Source organism: Cydia strobilella, chromosome Z (genome assembly GCF_947568885.1).
Source record: "Cydia strobilella chromosome Z, ilCydStro3.1, whole genome shotgun sequence".
Classification (NCBI taxonomy): Eukaryota; Metazoa; Arthropoda; class Insecta; order Lepidoptera; family Tortricidae; genus Cydia; species Cydia strobilella.
In genome coordinates, this window is record NC_086068.1 from 47,497,942 (window position 1) to 47,514,252 (window position 16,311).

At 38.2% G+C, this 16,311-nt stretch overlaps 2 protein-coding genes across 5 annotated transcripts in view; both read right to left on the bottom strand.

Moving 5' to 3' along the window:
* The window catches only part of LOC134754841 (multiple C2 and transmembrane domain-containing protein-like), a 71,964-nt gene that overhangs the window by 45,595 nt on the left and 10,058 nt on the right, over window positions 1–16,311 (bottom strand). The window contains exon 1 of one of the 4 annotated variants that reach the window (XM_063691278.1): window positions 1,913–2,096. The exons of 1 other annotated variant lie outside the window; for it this stretch is intronic. Coding sequence is in view for 2 of the 3 variants with exons in the window: in XM_063691273.1 (XP_063547343.1) it covers window positions 1,239–1,567 (329 nt within the window). In the remaining variant the exon portion in view is untranslated. Of the gene's footprint in view, window positions 1–1,238; window positions 1,591–1,912; window positions 2,097–16,311 lie in introns of those variants that run through there. 2 more of the 4 variants (XM_063691273.1, XM_063691272.1) reach the window with 2 other exon arrangements.
* On the bottom strand, window positions 14,554–16,296 carry LOC134755254 (neuronal membrane glycoprotein M6-a). The gene has a single exon (XM_063691770.1). It carries the CDS (start codon window positions 16,162–16,164, stop codon window positions 15,421–15,423), a length of 744 nt encoding a protein of 247 aa, XP_063547840.1. The 5' UTR covers window positions 16,165–16,296; the 3' UTR covers window positions 14,554–15,420.

The window sequence follows — 16,311 nt, forward strand, 5'->3', positions numbered from 1 at the left end:
CTGTAATCAACTTGCACTTTTAGTGTTGAATGTACAGCTGTCGGGGTCAGGAATCCTGACCCGCCACCACCAATGACTCAGTAATAATTCAACCAACTAATACGCTGGCAGCTTTTTCGCTCAGCGTATTAGTTTAACTATCCAGCGAGGAAACGCTGCCAGCGTCTTCGGTACTATGCCGCAGGGGCCTTTTTTGGATTTAATATAGTTTTTATTTTAGACTTATTTAGTCTTATTAACCGACTTCAAGATTTCAAAAGGAGGAGGTTCTCAATTCGGTTGTTTTTGTTTATGCTCGCTTGGCTCGCTTTTGACGACCGGTCTGGCCTAGTGGGTAGTGACCCTGCCTGTGAAGCCGATGGTCCTGGGTTCGAATCCCGGTAAGGGCATTTATTTGTGTGATGAGCACAGATATTTTGTTCCTGAGTCTTGGGTGTTTTCTATGTATTTATGTATTTGTATATTATATATATCGTTGTCTAAGTACCCACAACACAAGCCTTCTAGAGCTTACTGTGGGACTTAGTCAATCTGTGTAAGAATGTCCTATATTTATTTATTTTATTATTTATTTATTTATTTATGCTTGTTACTTCATAACTCCGTCATTTCTGGACCGATTTTGAAAATTCTTTTTTTGATTGTAAGTATATACATACAGATTGGTCCCGTTTTTGTCAAAACGCAGTTCTGATGATGGGATCCATAAGGAACCGAGGGAACTCCTCAAATGTGAAAGGCATACATATAAATAGTGATTTTTGTATTTTCATCAACAAATCCAGCATTTACATTTACAAAAGTGACATTTGATGAAGTGGAGAACTTTTTTGAACTGCGATCCTCACAGAACCGAACTGCTATCAGAAAAGCGGGTTAGGTTAGGTTAGAACTGTGACCCTTACAGAAACGAAATGCTATCAGAATATTGGGTTGGTTAGGTTCGAACTGTGACCCTTACAGAAACGAAATGCTACTAGAAAAGTGGGTGGTTTTACCTCCTTTTATTTTTGTTAGGTATATAGGTATAATGTGTATAATGTTTTTTCCAGAATAAATGATTCAGTTGTGATTGTTCAACTTGGAAGAAAACTCATCTGGCATTGACGGAATTAAAATGGTAAAATTGATTATTTATTATTGCTTATTTTACGACTGTACTGTAATATTAATATGCATACCCTAGTAATGGGGCTGTGATCAGCGCCCCTGTATGAAAAGATGAAGTAGGTACTTACGTCAAAGTCTGCAGCATCGAGCGTTGTCGTACATTGCCGTTACTTTTCTCAAGCGCTCGTGTCTCACTTACGACAATATTGTGATTTGATTTAAAATGTAAATTATAATCATTATTCAAAGGTTTCGCTTCAGTTAACTGTTGCCCGTCAGAAGAGCCACTGTTGTCCACCGTCCGTGCCAATTTACTTCCGTTGCGTGGAGAGGGTAGATCTCTCAACTGCGGATCCGTTGTTTGTTTACAATTTTCAATGCTAACGTGAGACTCCTCGTTCGCGCTACATTCTAAATGAGATTTCGTACTGAAATGAACTTTTCTTTTAAACGACATCGCGGTTTAAATTTAAATTAATACGAAAAAGTAAACAATACACATAAGAGAACAAAACGTGTTTGTATTCTCGAGACCGTTTGTGTTTACTATCTCATCACTAAACAAAGTCAAGAATTCTATCGAAGGTTCATAAAAACAGGCAAATAATAAGGTAAAGCCAGAATGACACAATTTTTAGCTGACGACAACGTTCCGACTGAACGATTTGAGTATCCGCGGATGTACTTATCTCTCGACGTCGACTAGCCACTACTATTGTTTGATAAATACGATGACAAACTAATCAAACTGGGAGTCGTTAAAATTAAATTACTTAAATGTCGATCGTTGCACTGTGCTTACCTGTTGTCAGGCAGTCGAGCTTGTTGGAGGTGCACAGACGACTGAATCACAGACCACGAGTCAATTGAGCCGATCGACGGAGGGATTTCCACTTTGCGGTTCTCAACATCTTTGTTTTTTACGAAGGTTAATCCGTGTTCACATGTTTGTAACGAGAATAGTTTCAGTTCTCACGAAGCGCGTACAGCGTAAGAGAGTGCGCCCGCGCCGGCTGCACCGAACAACAATAAGTGACCCCAGCGCACCCGCGCGCCGCGCCGTAAACATACGTGGATTATCTATTCCAATTATTGAAATCGCGTCGAACGTGGCCATCGTAATTAATGCACTTTAAACTGCATTGCGTTAACTTGTTGAGTAATACCGATTATATGTTAAACGATTTTAATGAATTTGATCGAATTCATTGTTCTCTTCTAAGTAAAACTTAGGAGACCCATTCGACATTTTGTGACAGTAGGTACTTACTTAATATGTATCTAGCTTCTCTTCTGGTTAACATAATGGAGAATGCGGTGAGATGGGAATGGTATACGTACTCTATCCTATTGTATTTTAAGGGATCGTTAAATTTAATTACTTATAATTTTAGTTTATTTATAATTTTAGTTTTATTATTATTTTTAAGTCACATGCATCATATCAGTAAAATAATAATAATAAAAATAATGTTGCGCCTGTGAACGGGTTCCAGGGCGCTTTACATGATATTAAAGCTCTCCAAGGGGCCTCTACGTGTTGGATCTATATCCCCACGCAAGCCTATCAAAAGACTGGGATTTATAGCCCCGTGAAATCCAAGGAGATACAAATAAACAAAAACGTTTCATGAGCCCATCCTGGCCCACCGGTCGGGTAAGTTGGGGACATGATAAAGTTCCATATCAAAGACTGCTTGCTCAAAATGCTTCCAAGTAGGTAATCGTTGTATTGGGAATATGGGGATCTTTATCGACAGAACGCACATGCTGAATTCCCCGATTTGATCAGAGAAAGTCCGCCGAGGTCTACCCCTTCCAACTCCCGCTTCTACTTTTCCCTTATACACTCTCTTTGTTAGCCTTCTTTCACTCATTCTTTCCACGTGTCCAAACCATCTCAACACACCTTTCTCGATTGTTTTCACTACATCTTCGTTCAGTCCACATTTTACCCTCATCACACTGTTCCTAATTCTATCTTGCAATCTCACTCCACTGACCACACACATTTATCAGCGCTCTCATTTCCACTGCATTCACTTGGCTCTGATGCCTCTTCTGCCATACCCAACTTTCGCTACCATACATAAGTGTAGGCACCAACACTCCTCTATGCACAGCCAACCGTACTTTTTGCGACACCTGGCTGCTCATAAAAGCGTTAAGTGCCCCATTCAAGCGATCTGCAGCATTCCCTCTCCTTTCAATGTCTTTATCATGCTTACCGTCCCTAGTGAACAAGGTTCCCAGATACACAAACTCTTTCACTTGTTCCACTCTTTCTTGACCGAACAAAGTTTCACAGTTTGTCATATTTTCTTCCTTTTCAAAAACCATTACTTTCGTCTTGCTTACATTTATTTTCATTCCTTTCCTTTCAAAAGACCCATGAATTCTAGTTACCATCTCCTGCAACTCTTCACCCGATGACGCTAGCAATACCAGGTCATCAGCGTAAAGAAGACATTTGACGGGTTTATGTTTACGTTTCCTTTAGGATGACTCACGTTAGACCGGGCCGTGTCCGGGCCGGAGCTTCCGGCGCTTACTTTTCTATGACATGACAGGTGATCACGTGATGCTTTCCATAGAAAACGAAGCGCCGGAAGCTCCGGCCCGGACACGGCCCGGTCTAACGTGAGTCATCCTTAACCCACTCATTCTCAGCCATCATTCATCATTTCTCAAATCATCCAAACTACTGTCCATGAACAGATTAAATTATGAGCCACGGTGACGCTACACATCCCTGCCTAATACTTATCGATGCTAAACCACTCAGTGTACGATCCGTTTACTCTCATACAAGCACTGGAACCCTCATAGAGTGATTTCAGTGGCTGAATGAGACGGCCGCTCAATCCGTACACCGACAGTAGCGACCAAAGTTCATTCCTCACCACTCTGTCATAAGCCTTTTCCAAATCCACGAAAGCGCAATACCTTTTGACCTTTGGCTAAATGCTTTTCGCCATCGCATCGCAAGGAAAATACCTGATCCGTACATCCCATACCCTTTCGGAACCCCGCTTGTGCATCCCATACTTTCTCATCAGTTTCTTTCACCACTCTTTCAATCAATATCTTTGCATACAATTTGCCGACGACGCTGAGCGAATATCTAATTAAAGCTAATTACTCCAAACTTTCAGAAAATACGTGTTATTATTACTGTTATTTTTTGAAATAATTATTATTTAAAAAAATATGGGTCTCACTATAAGGAACGGCCGAGGTGCCCAAAAATATCTGAACACGCACCTAGCGCCTTGACAATAGAGGCGTGTTCAGATATTTGTGAGCACCTTGACCGCTCCGATATATCTTATGGCGACTGTACTACTCCTAAAAATACGTGTGATATTTATGATACCTCATTGCATTCCGAATGATGTATAGAAAAATGTATTCGAAGCGTTTGCTCATATTAACACCCAAAAAATTTCAAAAGTTAGACAAAAAAAGGCGGAAATAAGAAAATATTTCTTTTTTCAAAAAGCTAAATAGAATATTATTATAAAAAAACTTGCAAAACTGTATCTCCAAAATGCAAGTAGGTACCTACGTCCTTTATTGTCATATTGTCAATTTAAAAATAAGAATAAATCAAAAGGCATATTATGAACACTTAAGAAAATTAATTGCCGTTGAAAAGAAACCATTGTTAATTTTTCAATAAGTTAGGCAATTGTTAATGAACAAAATTTTCTCGAACTTTTGCTTTATTGTAAACTAATTTTTTTTAAAAATAATTATTGTAAAAATGTTTCGCATCGTAGAGCCCCATTTATCACTTTATAAAAGTTTTGGAAAAATGTATACTTGTTATGTTATGATATTGTTTTACATAATATTGTCTTCGGTTACCGCGATAGTTACTCATGAAATAAAACTATGAAAACGGATTATATCGCGTATATTGAATTTATAATACATCCCGACGTTTCGAACTCTTTACTTTTTCTTTTTTTTTACTCTTTATTGTTTTACATGTTAAAATTTTACCGTGACTTTTAATTTTTTGTTTCCTTAATTTATTTTAAACAACGTATTAATTTTATTAAAACTTTTATGACGTGATCTTGTTAAGTAAGTGTACCTATGTATTATAAGAAGGGCTCCACGAGACGAAATATTTTTACGCCAATCTTTTTTTTAAATTTACAATAAAGACGAAAGTTCGAGAAAAAATGTGTAAATTAATAATTAGTATTACTTACCTAACATGTTAACAAAATAACATTCTTTGACGTGTCTAAAATAAAATGTTCAGCGTTGAATAAAAAGCATAAATAAAGGAGATGCAATTCTGCAAGTGGATCAAACACATTTTAGAAAAAGTTCACTTCTGTGGACAATATTATAAAAGTTAACGACTGGTACATATTTTTTCTTATTTGACTCGTAAGTAATTACCTACTGAAAAAAATTATCCCGCCTGTAGAGGGAGAGGGAGTAGCATAAAAATTAGGTAGCTTTAAATTACCTTAACTTTGCTATGTATACAGGAAGCATTGAATAATCCATACAGCTGTCTCTGCGCCAACAACGAGTTCGTAGCTTTTGGTGTCGAACCACTCGGGCTGTGGGGCAATGGAGCACGTGGGCTTCTCAAGCAGCTGAGCTCGTGAAGCAGTTGAAGGAGGCAACAGGGGACTCTCGCGCCGGCAGCTTTCTCGCGCAAAGGATTGCTATCGCGATATTCGCGATACAGCGCGAGAACGCTACCTGCGTGATAAGCACCTTGCCGAGAGGCCATGGTTTAGAAGGTAGGTTTTGGGTATTTTTAGTTTTAGTTAGGTTAAGTTTTAGTTGTTTAATTTTTTAAGTATAAGTTAAATACATTAACGTGATTACTAGACGTTAATGTATTTTTTGTATAATTGTACCTATTTATTAATTATTATAGTATACATAATATTGATTTATTGATCAAATTTGTACGGAACCCTCGGTGGGCGAGTCCGACTCGCACTTGGCCGGTTTTTTTATTCGAGACATGGCCAATGTAAGAATGCTCCTCGAGAATGGAGGGTTCAAATCAAATCATGCCTTTAAAAGTTTGTCAAAACCACGAATACCCCAATAAAAAATATGCAAATAAAATACAAAAGGATTCATCAATATATTCATGCGAACCTATAAACAGGTTGGCGACTTCTGGTCGTTTACCTGCATATTATGTAAATCTATGAAGTACATACATACTATAACATTTTGCAAATGTACTTACCATAACATTACGAGTACCTAATGATCTTATAATTTTGTTCGTCCGAAACACAAGCACACGCGATTCTTTAATAACATGCGGCGAATAAGTAACTACTTTAATCTTAAGTCACATTCTTGAACGCAAATCGGCAACTGTACGAGTACTTACTGTTTAAAAACTTGTTAACGTACGCCCGTATTGCACCCAGTGCAGGACTTGGCATTGAAAAGCCATTGGACTTTCAATGAATTTAAATGCAGCCTACCACTAATAAATACTAGCTATTCAAGCTCAATAACATTGGTAGATAGGTACTTACTTCCATGTGTAATGTAAAAAAACAAGTGTTTTAAGTGATAGGAATAAATAAAAGAGATAATATAGTTTTAACGTACCTATCCTAATTGCTAGTATTTTTATAGTAGGTACACCTTGATGCCACGGTTAGTCAGGGTCAAAGACACACCGGTTAGCCAACTGATTTAAGATCTGACTGGTACCTTTCTCTACGATCTCACTGAGCTCAGCGAACATTAGACTTCACAGTTGCAGAATAAAAAGATAGAAGATAGAACTGATACGCATTAAGACTATACTACTTTCACCTCGCTTTCAGTGGACTTGCCAATACTCACTGAAGAATACATACCTAATTAAACAGTCTCTAAACGCGTAGTGCTGTTAGTTACTTTAGATAAAATAATAGGTACGAGGGTGACTAACTCACCTATATTTATGCACCAGTTAGGTTATGTTTATTATATTTCAGGTTCCAGCAAGAAGTTTATTTTAGCTAAGTAAGTATCTGCAACGATTTTGATAGCACACGCAGTGCAAGTGTTATTTATACGTCATTATTTCATAGAAGTTTGACATTTAAAATAACACTTGCACCATAGACATAGTATATATAAAGTAGTTATAGACATGAAACCGAGCGATCAGGGTTAAAAGAAAGACATATTCATGTATTGACAGTTTCATGTATGGCAACATAATTCTTTTTCTCTTTCACTCTTATAAATTTCGGTATTTCGTCATCGCCTCCTTGCTATGATGCCATTACCCGATCATGAAAAAATGCCCGGTCGGTTATAAAGACAAAGCATGACACTATTTTCTCTTTCCTCTTATAGGAATCGCAATGCAATAAGACTATCTTTCTCTATTAAAGAGTGTCAGGCCCTTGACTTGCACTGTGTGTGCTATCAAAATCGTTGCAGACTTATCTTGGTCTAACTCTATATGAATTTACCTACCTATAGTTGCCTACCTACTTGATGCGCGCGTAAGGCGGAAATTTATCAGTAGAAATCAGAATAGCAGGTCAACAAAGGGATTTTAAAATAAAACCAATTGGGTATGTTATTGGGTTTAACCCTTTCACTGGTGCGGCGCGCGGCTGTATCAACCTTCGTGCATTCCGGCCAGGTTTATTACGATGACGCGCCGCACACAATAAACTCGGCGTTCAATGTAATTGCGTAGGTCTTTCTTCTTTTTTACTGACTATGGTTTCATACATGGGCAGATGACCGAACGGGTTGGCCTTTAAGTAGGAGTAAGTACCTAGTAGAGAAAGTGAAAATTGTCATAGTGTCAGTTATATTTTTGCCTACTTTTAAAAAGTCCTTAGTTCCACGCTTCCACGTGAAAACGGTAGACGTCTTGTTATTGTCTTGTGCTACCAAAGCTAAGCGGGCAACAAAAAACCCGACTAAATTACGTAGGTTGTTTGTGGTACCTATGTTGTCAGAAATATTAAACGTGTTTTTATCATATGGAACCTTTTTAGGGTTTCGTAGTCACTAGAAACCCTTACTTATAGTTTCGCCATGTCTGTCTGTCTGTCCGCGGCTTTGCTCCGTGATCGTTAGTGCGAGAAAGCTGCAATTTGGCATGGATACATAAATCATGCTAGGCAACAGAACGATAAAATTAAAACTACAAAAAAATTTTTTTTGCTTTAACCCAATGGTGTGGGGTGTCGTTGGTAGGTCTTTCAAAACGAATATGGGTCTCTAAAAAACAATTTTTGATAAAGTTAATATTTTCTCTAACTTTTGAACCATGAGTCCAAAAAATATGAAAAAACATCGTTTAACAAAGCTTAATAAATACTTTTAATAAAACTATAGTGGACATGATCGGTCCAGCCATTTTTGAGTCATTGCAAAAAGTCTTTTCTTCTTGTTTCGACAGAATAGTAACTACGAAACCCTACACTGAGCATGGCTCGACATGCTCTTGGCCGATTTTTATTTTTTATATGTTAATTTAAACTACCACGATTTTCACTTATAACTTTAAACTGAAACGGGACTTAATCGCGTGCACTTATATTTATTATTTGGCCTTTTTTCAATTCCAATATTAGTTTTAATTCGATTGGATTATGTCTTAATAAAAGGACATCGGAAGATCGGAACTTAGATTAATTTCGTCGCATTGCATGTTCTGTCCAAGTTCTGTCTCTCCCGAGTGCACGCGTGTGATGGCAACTCTATAGAATACTTAGTCTTACCTATACCTACCTAAATTCGTGACGCAGGTGCTTTTCCACTCGGTCGCGTTTATTTTGAAAAAAAAAACTGCTACGAATATTAATCATTTTTGTAGTCATACATTCATAATATAACTTATAAACTGAAATAAATAATATATCTTACACTAAAGAAAAAGTGACCATGTCCACCGGCGGCCGAGGCGGGAATCGCACCCGCGTCTTCAGCTTACGCGGCTAGTTAGACCAAGAAAAGTCTGCAACAAGCACAAAAGCTGTCACTCTGACGCCACGTCACCGAAGTGTCAAAACTGAAATTGAACTTTATTCACATGCACGTAGATCTATGTTGCTCTGTAGTCTGTGACGGATTAATCGGTCTTTGGCGTTGGACCTACGCTGCCGATATATCCGTCATTGGCGTCCAAAAGGTTAATTGGGACACAGAATAAGTGTACATACTGTATTAGCCCTTTTTTGATTAGGGATTATACAAAATTGAACCCTATCACTGAAATAATTTTTAATTTAAATTGCGCTGCAAAAAACACTGCTTACACAGAAAAGAAAAAGAAACAATAATTATTCACAAATCATAATATCATCTAAAAATAAATAATTAGCACATTTTAAACTGTAGAACGACGAGGATCTTCTCACAAAACCTCACATTCATCACGCACAACCACCTGTCTGCCTGCAAACAAATCACACTGAGAGCTGATGCAAGGAGCGCATTCAAAAGGAGCAAAGAACGAACCAGAGGGGAATTCCTACGCGATACAGTACGCGAAGCCGGGACTGCCAGGAGACAACGGTCACGAGGTCTGAAATCGATTCTGGTGCGTGAGGGAACGTACAGACGTACCAATTGCCCAGCCAGCTCGATACAGTTCGACTCCCCGCGCAGGATACTGCAAGCAGTAGTGAGAAGTGCAAAATTACGCCTTAACTCCAGCGAGCTGAAACCCAGTATGCCTAGCAAAAATTTGGTTGGGTATAAAAACGGAACCGTAAGAATACTTTTTGTACTCTCTCCGGAAGTAAGACATAAGATGTTTCATAAGGGTTCCAAACAACGGAGACGGACTCTATATTGCTTCTGACTAGAGTAAAGGAGCTTTATGGTACCTGTGTCATGAAAATCCCTAGAATTCCTGACTACAAACCCTAACCTCTTATAGCAGTCACGCGCTAATGACATCATGTGGTCATGAAAGTTGAGGCGGGAGTCAAGAATAACGCCTAAATCCCGAATGGAATTAACACGGGATATAGCCTCTGAATCCAGAGTATACTCGTAGAAAAGTGGATTGCGAGCTCTACTTAACGTCACGACCGCACACTGTTGTATTAAAAGTCAGCCTATTTTTGATACTCCACAGGTGAACTCTGTCTACGTCTTCCTGGAGAGATAAACAGTGATATATCTTGGACACCGTAAATAATTTTGAGGTCATCGGCATACAGTAAGCATAGGTTATAGGTTTTCGCGGGCTAGGTTTCCGCAACTCGATGTTATATATTGCGCCTATTTTGCGTGATACAATAAGCATCTGGCAGATCCAAGAACAGATGGTAAGTCATCGATCATGATTACAAAAAGCAATGGCCCTGGAATGGAACCCTGGCTGACACCGGACAGAGTCTAAAAGGTCTTTTATACAAAGCATCCGTGCTGCACGTACTGTAGCCTGTCACTGTCATAATGTTCAAAATCAGGCGGGAGATATATTCCCTCTGCCTTGTAAAAGATTAAAACACTGGTATGGTCCTCTGTGCAGTTTCAAGTGCAATCGGGCCATGGCATTTGAAATTAGGTATAAGGTAAATGAAAAATTATTTCTCCTATAGGCCTAGGCTCGCGTCCCTATTATGAACTTTCGTCAAATGTTCCTATATTTTGGTTATGACATCGAATGTGTAATTATTAATTAATAATTATTTAATAGGAATAAATTACTATTATTCTGTATTCCAACATCCAACATAGTAGATACATAGGTGGTTTAAGCGTCAACAGCTGACGAGGTGAACCCATTACAGCCGGTCGAGATCGAGATGACAATAGTTATTTTCACCTCAGCAGCTCGAACAAGCCTACTTTCGTCACTCCCTGGAGTGAGGAAAGTGCGACTTTCCTCACTCTAGGGAGTGAAGAAAGTGCGACTTTTCTCACTCCAGGGGGTGAAAAAAAAGTAGCTTTTTAATTTAGTGAAGGCCATGAACTGCCACTTCATACTTTTATAACTTTTTTTATGGTATAGTATGGTGTGGTATGGTATGGTGTGGTATGGTATGGTTTGGTATGGTGTGGTGTGGTATGATATGGTATGGTATGATATGGTATGGTGTGGTATGGTATGGTATTGTATGGTATGGTATGGTATGGTTTGGTATGGTATGGTATGGTATGGTATGGTATGGTATGGTATTATACGAGTATTACATATTATATTACTTTTTTTTCTGTTTATTCTGTGTAATTCGAAATACATTTTAACCTTTAATATGTTCTTACTACTGAGGTGAAAAATTATGTGTGCAACACGAGAGCAGTTATTTTACATCTCGTGTTTTTGAGTCCCTCGCTACGCTCAAGATTCTACCTTTTTTTTTGTTAACGGAGTGGGCGAATGCTGTTACGCACCGTCCCCCCGGCCGCGAGAAGGCCATTGATGGGGGGGTGTGTGGGACTCGCCGCTCCTGTCCCCTCTCAACTGGCGAGAGGGGAGGGAGAACCTGGCCCTACCCACTAAATCCACTCCGGCGTTTCGTATCCTCTGCCGTTTGTGAGGGCGCCATGGGATCGAGTACACTCTACCATGGCGCTCCCCGGCAGCCCCGGCTTGACGCCAGGACACCCGCACAATGGGAGGGGGATCAGAAACGCTGGATCGCTCGTGATTCAATTATATATAGAATATTTCCCTTTCACGGGACTCAAAATAAACACTCGCAAGAAAAAACAACTTTCCTCTCTTGTTGCACAAATGATATTGTAATTAAGTACTTCACAATTTCATAGCAGACTAACAAAACCAAGTCACGTTGTGTAGACGGTTATGTTATGAGGATTAATTGGTATTGACCCTTGTACTGAACGGAGTCACAGGTTATAATCTCAACTATTTTCACAATCAACAGAGACATACGTACGTAGGTGTGAAATAATATTATGCAGATTAGTATAGCATTTACCAACACTTCCTGGTTTCAATAGCTACCTACTTAGACAGGTACCTAAGCAAGGCATTGTTGTTTCTACCTAGTAGTTGACTGCGAACTGAATCTTGTAAAAATAAGGTCAAAAGCGCGCAATACGAAAACTTAGTATGTTACATACAAACATGAACGCTGAAAACAATACACTTTTTTGGACAGTCGTGTAATAAGGATGGATTACTTACTATGGCACATAGGCACATAGGGAGCCGCACAGCGCCATCTACATCGGCTGTCTTTTGAAGAAAGAAGAAGCCAGAAAGCAAAGCTAGTGTTAAATACGAATATTTTAGCTGGTGGACAATAAGTAAGGTAAAAATACAAGGTTCTAAATGTCCCTATTTTAAATTGTTTTCATTGCTGCTAAAATCCACTGCTTGATTTGGCCCACGAGGGCGCGATTTGACCAGAGATGTGCGAGGAATGTGTTTTTAAGAACCCATAGAATCACTGCATGCTGAGCGAGGAAAACAAATGAAGTCCTTCTATTGGTTCTTAACAAGACACATCCTGGTCGAAACGCAGCCTTTACTTGTAGAAGCACTAACCGTGACTATGTGCGTTTGACTATGTCCTGCTTGCGGGCCTATTTTCTTTTTTGTCCAGTGGTCGTCGTCAAGTCAATGGTTAGAAACAAACTTTTTTTTCTGTAAAGAACCTTTATTATTATAAAAATCATATTAATTAACTACTTATTACTATTGCTAACAACATATGTAAGTCTAGGCAAAATGCATACAAATATTTATAATTTACTTTAACCTAAGGAAAATACTGCCAATTTTCACAAGGAATATATCAATGTGAATCCTTATTAGGTAGATTATCAAGTGCATTGACATGATTCATGACATTACTGGACATACTTTTTTAAGTTCTATCAGTCAAAATTAGTTATTGTACAAAAAAAAAACACCATGATAGAGTTAGACCAAATAATTCTGCATCACGATTTTGATACGCACGCAGTGCAAGTGTTATTTTTAAGTCATAATTTCATAGAAGTTTGACGTTTAAAATAACACTTGCACTGCGTGTGCTATTAAAATCGTTGCACACTTATCTTGGTCTAACTCATCACTACACCTTATAAAAAAAGTCCCCCGCCGCGTCTGTTTATGTGTATGTATGTTCGCAATAAACTCAAAAACTACTGAACGGATTTTCATACGGTTTTCACCTATTAATAGAATTCTTGAGGAAGGTTTAGGTGTATAATTTGTTAAGGTTTTGTGTAACCCGTGCGAAACCGGGGCGTGTCGCTAGTCTTGTCATAAGACACGTGTGTTAAAATTTTTAGACCAACTGGCAAAATTACCTAAAGGGTTAAATTTGTAACTTATACGTATTTTCAGTTCCAATCTTTGGTTATCAGTTCAGTTCGGTATTTTAATATTTTATCGAGTTATTATTCAAGTTGGAACATATCTTAATTTAAATGTTAGATTCAAAAAGATTTATTCAAAAAGGTTTACCAGCTAAAGAGCATAAATTTCCGGTGTACGACGTACGACTACCTATGACACTGTTGGTACATTGATATAAATGTGTATTCATTACGAGAATGTATGTATGGCTATCAGTAGGTACTAGTTATTATTTGTACAAACATTACTTAGTTACATTTTAGTTCATTTAAATATCTATACTTTTCTCCAAGCTTTTTGAACAATGGATTATCTATCTTTGTGCTTGTGACATTTGTTTGGAATATTGGTTATTCTCAGCTGTTACCACCACCATTTTTAATCTCATTTGTTACCAATGGAAACAAAAAAAATCTAATAATTACCATTAATTCACTTTGGTTGTTCCCAGTGGTACCTTTTTAAGTTTGGGAATAGAGATGGGAATAAACCATTCGTTACTAGTGGCAAAGACATGAATAAAGTCTAAGGAAAAACGTGCCTCGGAAATCAAGTCATTCTCGAATAGATGGCGCCACACCTTTTGCCTATACTCGGCAAGATGGCGTTGACGACAATGTTTGATATTTAACAATTTTAACACATATCAGTGATAGAACATGGGTCAGTCATATAAAAAAGAAACATTTAGCCATATACATTTTTTGATATTTTTATACATTTTCATTTTTAGTTTTAATCATGTCGATAGATGGCAGTAAATTTACTGTGACTACAAAATTTACTATGACAATAACCCTCTATACTATCTACTCTCTTTGCTAGTGGTATCAGCTGGGATTACATGGAGTAATTGGCTGAATTTATTAAAAAAATGTATTTGATCAATTGCATTATTTTGTAAAGAAAAATCAATAATTAGTGTTACTTAAATGTAATATTATTTTGTTACATTTACTTAAGCAAGGCTATGTGCAAAGTGCATAGTTGTTGAACTAAAAGAAATTATAGTGTACTTACTGGCATAAATGTGAACTTTAATGGGCCTACGTTTTACACTATTGTACAGTAAGCTGCAGATAACTGACCCCCCCCCCCTTCCCCCCCCCCTGCATAGAAACTTGTTTGCCGTTATCTCTGAAGCTTACTGTACACTTAATGTCAACCAGACTAACAATATGAGAGGATAAAAATATCACATAACATAAACTTAAAAAAAACCAACGTTGGCCAAGAATTTAAATCTATTAGCCGGTACACAGCTGATGTAAAGTGGCCCATAGTTACAGGCGGATGCCAGTCATGTGCACATTGCCAAAAGGATAAAAAGAGAGTACTTAAATGCCAAAAGAAAAAATTGTAAAAGCACCTATTTGAATAAAATATATTATTCTAAATATATAAAAAGGTGTCCACTAAGTGTTCCTTACGATTACTAATACACTTAAGTCAATATAACATATCACTTAAAACTAGAGGAATGTAGGAAAATGGACCAAACTCAAATTGTAATCAGTCTACTTACAATACTTAAAATAGGCTGCCTAAATGGATACTTGCAGATAGCAAGAGGAAATGTTTACTGTGCAACAAGTACTGTAGGAAGTTGATCGCCAAACAATAGTGGCTCCAGCAGTAGGTAAGTTGCAACACAATTAACAATATCTCAAGAGAACACTCATTTATCTGGAAAAACTTTGAGCACAAGTAATTCAAAACATTAAGGTCAAACTTAATTACGCAAAATTGCTTTTAAGTACTATGAGTGCTAAACAACAACACATAGTCATTTTAGATATGTAAAGATGTGAACAAATATTATCTTTCAAGATGTTATATTACAATGTTTCAGGGCTAATTCACTGCTGGTCAGTCTTTCTCAATTACATAAATGTACAGGTGAACACAAAACTGTGGAATTTCCATCTTTCTTTTTATTAACGTCACATTTTAGTAGTGGCCTCCAGAGAGCGCAGGAGGGGTGCGCGGGCTATGTACTAGAAACGATCTTTAGATGCATGCATGTCAGGATTTGTCAAGTACTGCAGCTCTTGTAGTTCTTGGAACTTCTCATGATCTCTAATGTGTGCATAATTAGCAGACAGGCACATAAGGTAGTGTACTAAGCTTAGTATTACAAGAACACAGGACACCATAGCCAAAATAAACATAAATTCTGCCTTCTCCACATAATCTTTGCAAAAAAATTTCATCATTTGTGAATCGCAGATTTTCATGTCTTCTTGTTTCACATTGGAAGGGAACATGAAATCAAACTGCGTGAAGTCAATACACGTAGCCAACTTGATGTTCTCAGGTTTGGAACAGAGCTTCCAGAAGATGGTGAATAAGAATGTCGTTATGACCAGGAATCCCAACAGGACGATCCAGGTGAAGGTTAGTATGTAGGTGATGACCATGAACACCGCGCAGGAGACGCGGCCGCTGACGCGCGCGCGCCACGCCCGGTACACCTTCTGCCGCGTCGCCCCCGTCGTCAAGCAGCCGAGGCACAGCAGCATTAGCCCGAGGGCTGCCATGCACGCGCTGCCGACGACGAATATCATCTTTAATGCTTCCATCCATATCAGACGGAAGTGAAATACTTGGTCGAACATTTGTATTGATAACTGCGACCCTTTGTACATAGTGCCACAAAACACTCCCACGCCCATGCAGCACATAATGGTTGCTATAAGGGTTGCATAAGGCACCCGGGTCAGACACGCCTGACATCCCATTTTGGAGAATACACTGTCACTTATAAGTTATAATAAAGATTCTTATTTCCGTTCTTTGTCCAAATTTTACTTAAGTGATTCATCAACACAAGAGTGTTTGAGTCAAGTCAAGTCAAGAAACACTCGGAGTACAGATAAGAAAGACTT